Source organism: Lethenteron reissneri, chromosome 12 (assembly GCF_015708825.2).
Source record: "Lethenteron reissneri isolate LAM-NWPU_2019-01 chromosome 12, ASM1570882v1, whole genome shotgun sequence".
In the NCBI taxonomy this organism is placed as follows: Eukaryota; Metazoa; Chordata; class Hyperoartia; order Petromyzontiformes; family Petromyzontidae; genus Lethenteron; species Lethenteron reissneri.
In genome coordinates, this window is record NC_083790.1 from 2541354 (window position 1) to 2551807 (window position 10454).

At 42.4% G+C, this 10454-nt stretch overlaps 1 protein-coding gene across 1 annotated transcript; it reads right to left on the bottom strand.

Moving 5' to 3' along the window:
* Window positions 1–143: 143 nt before the first annotated feature.
* LOC133341750 (proteasome subunit beta type-7-like) lies at window positions 144–6657 on the bottom strand. Its single transcript, XM_061550431.1, has 8 exons — window positions 6494–6657; window positions 4955–5048; window positions 4629–4726; window positions 4229–4369; window positions 3058–3173; window positions 1716–1774; window positions 1099–1250; window positions 144–671 (listed from the first exon to the last, which is right to left on the bottom strand). Exons 1-8 carry the CDS (start codon window positions 6553–6555, stop codon window positions 560–562), a joined length of 834 nt encoding a protein of 277 aa, XP_061406415.1. The 5' UTR covers window positions 6556–6657; the 3' UTR covers window positions 144–559.
* Window positions 6658–10454: the final 3797 nt, after the last annotated feature.

The following is a 10454-nucleotide window of genomic DNA, read 5'->3' on the forward strand; positions in this document are numbered from 1 at the left end:
AAAACAGACACCTTTATTTAAGTGTAACCCCGTTGTAATGGAACACGTAAGCCTAGCTTAAATTCTAACTGGAAATAGCATTCAAAAGAAAAGTCAATTTCACCAGAAGCACATTCCCACTCCTGCAAATACAACACATGCAATTCTGTTGAGTAATTTTTATTTGAGCTTCAAAACTAACATTTTAGACAAGTAGTCCAAGCTACAACAGCCAAACTGGATGCCCCATACTAAAAAAAACCTACAGTGTGTAACTGTTATAGTTGCTATGGTCAGATGAAGTGCTATTGCAAGGTGTGGTAAGCTGTAATGCACAGTCGTGAGCCATGCATAGGTGGTGATGTTGCTCACTGTAGGCCCATTTTACATACACCCCCATTGATTACGGAAAATATTACTTCAGTCAGGACATCAGTGATTTACGTAGTGTCACCGCCAAATTTAGATTGTGTTCTCTCCCTTGGTAATGAGCTCAAACATAAAAATGAACAACGCTCAATTGGACAGAATCACATGGAAAAACACTTTCTTGTTGCTATCTTCTCAGCTGGCATGAGCATTAAGAGGTATCCATGGTCTGAACCACTTCCTCCACCACATCAAACTTGATGGGGGTGATTTTCTCCGAGATCACTGCTGTTGTGCCGCGCTTGTAGCGGTAACTGTTTTGCCTGCGGGAACAACATTACGAATTAGAGTCGAGTCAAAACTAAGGCTGTTTATTGATATTTTTTGAGATCCGATCACAGAATTGATTAGTCAATCCCAAAAGTCACGAAATCGGTAATCAAATCCAGATTAATGTTATTAACGGTCAAACCGATTGGCATGCGAGAATATTCAAACCGCACAACGCATTCTAATAGTTACATAAAATATATACATAAAAACACTTGACAGCCCTTTATTAAGCCACTCTTCATGAAGGCCTCACCATGTCAATGATGGGATTTTTACCATAACTTCACGTTGGGTTGGTAAACCAATCAGTTTATTTAATAGTTCATTTTGTATGCAATTATGATGAAAAAAAAACTACTGACAACGCAACCTGAGGCACCTGCACTTAAATTACCAACAAGCAAATGCAGTGCTCACCGGACTCCCTTCTTGTTGGCCACCTCATAGGGTCTCAGGTAGTCCACCTTCTCCTTTGTGATCACACACAGGTCAATGTTGCTACCAGAGCCCAAGTCATTGAAGATCCCAGCAGCAATGGCATCCCTCACCAATTTCTTGGCTTCTTCCTCCTGTAGGGAGGACGACACTTGTTATATAGTGGAGCTTTTATTATAACACTGGTGGGGAAGAATTAAGAATTACCGCACGACAAATAGTATTTTGGAACCAAAGTTGTGAAACAGTTTAACAGGAAAACATTGATGCACCGGTGTATTAATTTAAAACTAAGTTAAAGACATTTTCAGATTGTGCATGAGTAACTCAAGTGCAGTGGACAAGAGTGTGGTCTCAAGCACTTCTAAAATGTTTAGTCTCATTCTGTATATTATATATATAAAAAAAATTGTATAGGTTTGAAGTTACTTTCTCAGTAAAGAGCTCAAATTAACCTTTGTTTTGGAGCTCAGGTCTACAGAATGGGAGGTGTGGTATAAATAATAACAGATTGTGATAGATAACAATGATCAGCTCAAATAAAATACATTTACATGGAGCCAACATTTCATGATGTAGTTTATGCTTTGATTTCAAACCTCCATATTGGGCTTGAATCGATCCTCAAAAACAGCCATAGCAGCCAAGGATCCAGATCCTGTGAAAGGAAAACAAAATTTGCATTTATAGTTAAGAAATACGTTAAAATGTAATTTCATTTTGGTCAAAAAATGTATAAAGACCTTAACTACGAGTATACGGTCTTACGAATATTGTAATCCACGATCAGACAGTGCACAACATCCAACCCACCAACGTCAAACAGAGGTCCCCTGACAATACCCCATCTCCTTCCCCATTCACAACTCCACAGAGTAAATGACATCTACTGCAGCCAGGAGTCCCTATGTCTGTCCCTTGAACTCTCCACCCACCAGACACACTTCACCACGGCAGTGGACAATACAAATGTAGTGCCATAAGAGGGGAGGGGCTGCTGGGGGCTCTGGGACTCTAGACAGATAAGCCTCGGCGCCAGGCGCTAGAATTCCAGGCAACCCAGACGCTTAAGCCCCTTGGCGCCACCAACGGGGGGGGGCTGTGTGTGCTCTGTGGGATACCTGGGGGTGCACACAACCCCACCCCTCTTTGGGGACGAGGCATAAAAGGGCAGCTCCCTGGCCGATCGAGGCCAGTTGTAGCTCAAGACCCAAGACCAGCCACAGTAGGACCCTGGACCCCCTCGTCCCGCTTGTCCTTGTAAGGGCCGGGACGCTGTGAGGGCCAGTGGTGGGACTCTGGGACTCCCGGCTCTACGTCCTTGTAAGGGCGAGTTCCGAAGAAGCCAGAGTCCAGACCCGCACCTTGGCTGGGTCGGGTCAGATTAGCCTCCCCTAGGGTAATTGTAACCGGAGGACTCCAGAGCGTAGCCAGAGTAGTGTATCTAGGCTGTGTACCTAGGCTGTGTACCTAGGCTGTAACAGAGTATCAGGAATGTTGGAGTGTTGTATTATAATAAAGAAGTTACCTCTACAAGTGTCTCCAGAACCCATTACACAAGTGTACAAGTGGGTGGAGCAGTGCTTACTGGCCATGTAAAATTTCACCCCCGCAGCAATTCAATGAAATGTGGGATTATCAGGTGCTGTGTCGAGGATGTGATTTGATTCCAGAATCCGTTTATCTCATTTTAACCATCTCGTGTGCATAATTTGTTCCGTCTAGTTTATGTTTAGTTGCTCCATTAGCCTAAATGCAGCAGCATGTTTGAATAAAAAATAAATTTGAACACAAGTGATCCAATGAATGTATCTGCGCCTGACTTATGTTAGCGACTCATTGCACGACTTTTGTGCGTGTTATAAATCAGACATTATTACTATTAATCGTGATCAATGCTAACTATATTAATCGACTTAGTGGTACACGACGAGCATTTACCCATCGTCACGTAGGGTAGCTTGTCTGTGGAGCCGTGCGGGTGGATGCTGTACAGCTGAGGGCCGGTGATGTCCACTCCACCCAGCACCAGCGAAGCACCGATATGACCCTGGTACCTGTGCACACAAATTAATTACCGATTCATGCCTCCCACCATCAGAACCATTTTGCACCTCTGATTAGTAGTTGTCTACGTATGGTGCAAAAGAAGTTCAACAAACATTGGTACCAGGACATGCTAATGAATTAACCTAAAAGCTAGGGTAATCATTACTGCAATATTAGTTTTCTACAAGTTATAATTATATTTTGAATGTTGAGTATATTGTTCTGCGCTTTCCTTTACTTCCAGTATGAAAATATTATTTAAAACTTATTCAACTGCAGTCCCCTCCACAAAATCATTGAATGATTGCAACTTTATCAAATATTTTACTTATAATGCACGTGCTGTCAACTAGAACCTAAATAATTAAATAAACGTCTACAATCGTCTACGGCTTATATTGAGTGTTTAATGGCAAATATATGAGAACTTCCATTATTTTTTCCATGACTTAAATCTTTGGCCAGGAAACAAGATATCTAAAAAATAATATTTTTCAAAACATGACAGATTGTAGTTCTTATATTATACGACATTGTTGAGGTAATACAACTGCATAGGTAATTTTGTTGTCCTGCTCTCCAATGTGTTATCAAGTTGTAACTGCATGCTCTTCGCATGTCTGACATTTCACTGCACGTGGGTGGATCTCCAGAAGCCTTTTCAGAACACGTAACCCAATTATCCATTGGGAAGTGGGTATTTATCGTAGTGTTGCAATATCGTGGTAACTCTACCCTCAAAGTCAATGGCTCTAAACTAAAACTAAACTTTGTATATTACCAGGTAAGGCCCACAAGAGCTATGTAGCTCTTTTGCAGAAGTGACTTGGCCACAAATGATAGCTCAACAAAGTAGATTATCACGTGGAGATTTATAGCAGCTAAATACTCTAAATGCACGTTTCTAAATGTGGAAGGAAAACCCGTAGAACCTGGAGAAAAATCCACGTGACGAGGGGGAGAGAGACACGCAAACTCCAAATCTACAGGTGTCAGGGTTGGGATCGAACCCACCCCTCCTGCATAGCAGGCGAGGTAGTTAACATCTTGCTACCATGCTCACCGGAACAGCATCTGCTTGAGCATGCGGTTGGCGGTGACGACACGTCCCTGCCGCCCCGTGGAGAGCGAGTGCAGCTCCAGGTTGGACGAGATGAGCTGCGTTGTCATCTCGGTGTCAGCAGCGGTGCCTGCCCCACAGCAGCTGGTGGTGGTGGTAACAAACAGCAGGTATTTAAAATTGCACTCCTGCCTTTATTTAAAAACGCACACGTCTAGTTCGTGAGTTTAGTGAAATTTGCGCGTCAAACTAGTCGGTTGTGTAAGAACATTTTGTAAACAACAGCCCAAATGATGCCAAAATGTGGGATTATCAGGTGCTGTGCCCCATGCTGGAAATCTTGTAGCGTGGAAATGATCACGTACAAGCTACATTTGATCACTTGCAGACGAGTGTTACTTACTACATGTTTGGTGCCAAGTAGTGGATCTTCTCGCAGTTTTTGTCGGCAACAATGGTGTCTTCTGTTGCACGAGTGTCAGCTCCGAGAACAACCCCATCCTACGTTAAATACAATATTCAAATTACAATAAATGCGATTATCTACAGGCCAATAATGGTCGAGATCTTTAATTTTTACATAACCACATACTGTACATTGTTGCCATCATCGTTAAAATTGTCAACCATTAAACCGAAAAGCATGTCCTATCAAAAACTGAAATTCGTGTCTTTTAAATTCCCGAGAAGATGAGCCAGATATCACCCCGTAGTACTCTCAGCGTTTACCTTAAAGATGATGCCAGCGATGGTGGTGCCGGTCTTTCTCGCCTTTGGCGGTGGGACACCTTGCTTGGCAAACTCCAACTCGAGGAAAGCATTCCTGGATGAAAGGGATGCAAGATTAAATCCAACTTAAACGCGAGGTACGGTGTAGCAAAATTAACTCGAATAACAACAGCGTAACACAGGTGTTGACAGGGTTAAGGTTTTGTCAGATGTGGTCACATTTGGCTACGTAAATGCAGTTTAACATACGTGTTAATGTGTTCAAACACCAAATGGAGACCGTTTGCAAGGAATCAAGTCTGCATTAACCACACGTACTTGTGGTGAGTACATGCAAAAAAACATGCTCTGACAATATTCGCATTGTCTTTGAAACTGATTGGTGTTTGAACATCTAAACACTTACTCTTTGGTTCTTTCGGTAAAGCCACGTAGAAAATAAAATCAAATAATAATAGAATACGGCGTTTCGATTGTAACACAAGCAACCATCATCAGGTAAGAATGAATGATCAAACACGGAAACAACATAGGCAGACACACATGCAGAGAGACACACACACCTGATGATGGTTGCTTGTGTTACAAACGAAACGTCGTATTCTATTATTTAATTTTCTACGTGACTTTACCGAAAGAACCAAAGTCACGAAAGCTTCGAATCGAATCTAAACACTTGTTTTATTGCCAGAAAGAGTAAAATCTATTCTTATTTTTCACACTTTGATACTGGCAAAAATGTCCCTGATTTTGTGATTCTGTCTCTCTATGCAGTCTCTTGCCTTCACCATGGCTATGTCTACCCGTGTATGGATCAGTGTCTCTTTGTGTTTGCCTCTCTTTGGGTCTCTCTCACGTGTTTGCGTGTCTCGTAAATCTAAAATGTTAACGTGTCATACCTGTCAACCCCTTATTAGTGCCCACCTACCTTATTACACAGACCAATTAATACATTATTGGTCACTCCGTGCCCTTACAAATCTCAACGTTCATCCGACAAAGTCCCATCACAAGGGAGAAACACAAACAAATCAACCAAAAAAACCCCACATTTGTCCATATTTAAACGGCTGTCCGCCGTATGGACCTGAAAACTAACTAAATTCCCATGTACAAGAACACGGGTAAATCGTATGGGTTGACAAGTACGATTTATTAAATCTACTGTATGTGCCCCAATGCATCTCCCGTCCACACAACAATCGCCCATTCATTCACTCACGCAGACAGCCCCGCGCGGTAACACACACAACTAACACAATCACATCCCATACACCACTGCTTCAATAACGACAACGCCCAAACTCAACAAAAGCCACAGAAACCAACTCGGCAAACGACACTCAAACGCACACAAAACGACTGCGGCCTAAGCAGCCAGGCCTCAACATCCATCATGCGCAGTCATCCCCCGCATCTCCTCTCTCTCTCTCCGGCTTCTGACTCCCAAGGGCGGCGGGTTTGGGTGGTGGAATCTATAACCACCTTGCAACAACCTGGCGGGGCACGCTTGAGTGAGAGTAGGGACGGCATCCTCACCTCTTGCAGTTGTCGAAGTTGAAGCCTCCGCCGGGCGGCACTTGCACTCGCACGGACGCCATCGCCACAGCACCCGGTGACGGTCACACCGAGAGCGCTTCCGTGTCAAGGGTTAATTAGATGCGAGGGTGGTTCTTTATTATTTTTATTTTTTTGTGCCCATTTAACGTGTGTATATATTCAAATGTTTATAGTTTGTTTATACGAACGTTTGTAATCGCTTTGTATTTTTTATATATTTGTAATGATAATCGTTTGTAATTTTTTTTTTAAAGGCGTTGGAAAATTATTCGCACCCTTACCCGAAGATTGTCCTGCAGGGCTTTGGTGGCACCAAGATGGCGGCGGGGATATGTGTGTACCAAGATGGCGGCGGGATGTGTGTACCAAGATGGCGGCAGGATGTGTGTACCAAGATGGCGGCGCGGATGTGTGTACCAAGATGGCGGCGGGGATATGTGTGTACCAAGATGGCGGCGGGGATATGTGTGTACCAAGATGGCGGCGGGGATATGTCTGTACCAAGATGGCGGCAGGATGTGTGTACCAAGATGGCGGCGGGGATGTGTGTACCAAGATGGCGGCGGGGATGTGTGTACCAATATGGCGGCGGGGATGTGTGTACCAAGATTGTGGCGGGGATGTGTGTACCAAGATGGCGGCAGGATGTGTGTACCAAGATGGCGGCGAGGATATGTGTGTACCAAGATGGCGGCGGGGATGTGTGTACCAAGATGGCGGCGGGGATGTGTGTACCAAGATGGCGGCGGGGGATGTGTGTACCAAGATGGCGGCGGGATGTGTTTACCAAGATGGCGGCGCATAATATAGTAACGTCAGCGTTGTTTTTGTTCACATTTACCGATGATGTGGCACGTTGTGTTTTACTGAACGGGACACTGCATTTTTATCGCCTCGTTTAATAATAAAATTTGCTATATTCAAACTTTATTGATGACTGTACCAGATGCAAGTTGCACGATCTACAGGGTGGTCCAGATGTCTTGTGACCTTAAATGATCTAAAATGTAATATTTTTTAAGGAAGGCTTATTTAAATTATAAATGAATATGCAATGGAAACAACCTTAGGGATCAATTAATTGGGGGTCACAAGACATCTGGACCGCCCTGGAGAGATACCGTAGAATTTGAAAGTGTATTGTAACATTCGATGATAATTCACTCCACTCATTTAAGTTAAATGATGTGGAAGTTTTCACCCATTTAATGGGATATACAAAACTTTTTAAACGGTTAATGTGAGAATTGTTGTTGTTGCGAAACTCCGTAACTTAGTGGAATAAATGAGAATTTGCATGAGCTATGAATCGGCCCCTGTGCATGTCCTTGGTGGATTATATTTATTACATTGTCCGATCGTGAGGAATGGGGATGGCTTGGAGTGGTCTTTATCCAGCAGTGGATGAGTATTTCTGTTGATTCTAGTATTGGAAATAAGATCAAGCATGGTATTGGCAATGGGAAATGTTGGCTATAATTGTCTAAAAAATGTGCCCAACTTGGGCCCATCTTTTCCCAGTAACCATGGCACGTTGGCCCAATATTGCAAGTTTACTGGGGCATTTTTTTCTGAATTCACATTGCTTTACTGGTCCACACATGCAAGTCCATTGGCAACAGCCCTTCATTTATTCAATCCACGGGAATAACTTTACCCTTTTCACAACGTGTAAGATCTTTCCATATAGCCTTTGGGTAGCAAACCTTGTCAGAGCTTTCTGGAGTAGATATGTCAAAAAAAATTATAACTTGCCAAGATGCATTATGCAAATGCACAACTGCTGATGCATATTTAAATTTTGCGTCTGGTGTTTAGTAACCAAAATAATTGAAACTCGTGTCTATCCACTGCTAGATGAAGGCCTCCCCTACGCCATGTTGCACCTGTTTGACCATACTTCACTACTCTCGGCAAAATTCGTCAATTACACAGCCTTGAGAACAAGATACGATATTGGCATTCTAAATGTATTGCTGCAGACGGATACTGCGCCTAAACTGGACCCACAGTGACCTGATGATGCAGTGATGAGAAGGAAACTGGCACTAGATGGACACATATGTAGGATGGACAACAACAGGAACATTAAACGTGTTGTTTAGAAAAATGGAAAGAACCGGAACAAGAAGAAGATCTAATAATAGCTTGACGGCAACATAAGAGATTGTTTCCCATAAAGATTTGCACTACTTCTTGAGCATATTGGCACAAGACAGAGGAAAGTGCAAACAAATGACATTTGCAGTGGACACCTAAGGGCTATTTGCCCATGGATCGTGGTGATGATGAAAATATACACAATATATTTAGGTGATGTTTCAGGCAATGACCCATTTATTCATAGCACAAAGGGACATATATAAAAATCACCACCCTGATCAGTGCGGGTTATTGAAGAGGGGATGCATGGCCAGGGCCAGTTGAGATATCACATGCCAGTATATATGTAAATAAAACCACATCTACAACATTTAATTATCCGTTTTAAGTGTGTGAGCAGAAATGTAATTGTTATAATTACATGTAATATTTATCTTTGTACCTGTTGGTACACAAAAGCCAAATTGATTTGGTTGTGGTGTGTTGATGTGGTCGCGAATGTCTACTTAAACTACGTACTATAATTGTTTATTTGCACACAAAACATGTTTTTATGTTTATCATTAGCATAACAACCTTACATTGATTCATACAAGAACATTAACACGTGTCGAAAAATACTGACATAAACCTACTGCATGTTCATGAAAAACGCCACCAAAACTAAAGGCACTAATTGGCAATAAAAGCTACTTAAAATAAATAACAGTGCCAGAAAAAATGATGACCAAGCAATGCTTCTCTTTTCAATTTGCAACTCGTCATCTATTGCACTCAGGTTTATAATTGGCGCAGCAATTAGGATTAGCTGTAAAATGATGAGCGCGTGATGAAATCAACGGTCCTTGTAACTTTAACGCGTTTTTTCTTACTTTGTATAAATCCTTTATGTACCCATGAAACCCTTGTCTTTCAACCAATAATGCATGCGCCCCGTTTGAGACGCTTGACATATTTCATTTCATTGTACATTGAGATCGTTTTGCCATTCGATAGTTGTTAGAGGGGACTACTCTACTTACGAACGAGACAGTTCCAGAGATCCGTTCGTAAGTCGATTTGTTCGTAAGTCCAAATTTTTTCCCGTCGATTCCAAACATGTTGCACGGCATGTACACTAAACACGGGGAGTGACTTTTAAGATGAATCCCTGCAGTCACGAAAGCTTTAAATCGAAATTTAACCGCCTCTACGGGGAGGGATTCCACATAACTTTGAGATCCTTCAACAAGCTCCGTGATAAGAAGGCTCAGCTAATCGAGTCTCTCACCTTTCTGAAGAGATGCCGCGACTCTAAGGTAATACCAAACGCATTTACATTAACATCTGCTGCTGTAACTTCTTCTAATGCTAAACGAATTCTGTCTAGAACTAGCTTAGCTCTTATCTCCTCATATGCAAATTATTTTGTCAAGGCGCTCTTCCTCCTCCCTCCCAGCTTAAATAGACGATCCAAGCCCAGGACGTGTCATTCAGACTCTGTCTTATCGACAGACCTGTTCTTCACCTGAGGACGGCTGCTTGCGTTGTGGCCGAAACGTCGTGACAATTATTTTATTTGTATTATTTTATTTGTATTATTGTATTACTTCCCTTCTACGTGACTTTACCGAAAGAACCAAGAAGATAATCTACTGTAGGCATAGATGCCACTGGTTCTTCATGTTCTGCAGATGTAAATGCTACCACCGTCATCTATTGCTCGGCGGTTGAACTTACGACTCTCGATCTGAACAGGCAATTGGATATACGTATCTCTGAAAGTTCGTAAGTCGAAAATTCGTCCGTAAAATTCGAGGTAATCCCAGTATATGGATTGGAAGTTTCACGTTCTCAC

Coding starts and splice junctions, on each gene's coding strand:
- LOC133341750 (XM_061550431.1), bottom strand. CDS start 6,555: ATGGCGTCCGTGCGAGTGCAAGTGCCGCCCGGCGGAGGCTTCAACTTC. Junction 5,049..6,493: donor AACTTCGACAACTGCAAGAG/GTGAGGATGCCG, acceptor CCTTTCATCCAG/GAATGCTTTCCTCGAGTTGG. Junction 4,370..4,628: donor TACTTGGCACCAAACATGTA/GTAAGTAACACT, acceptor CACCACCACCAG/CTGCTGTGGGGCAGGCACCG.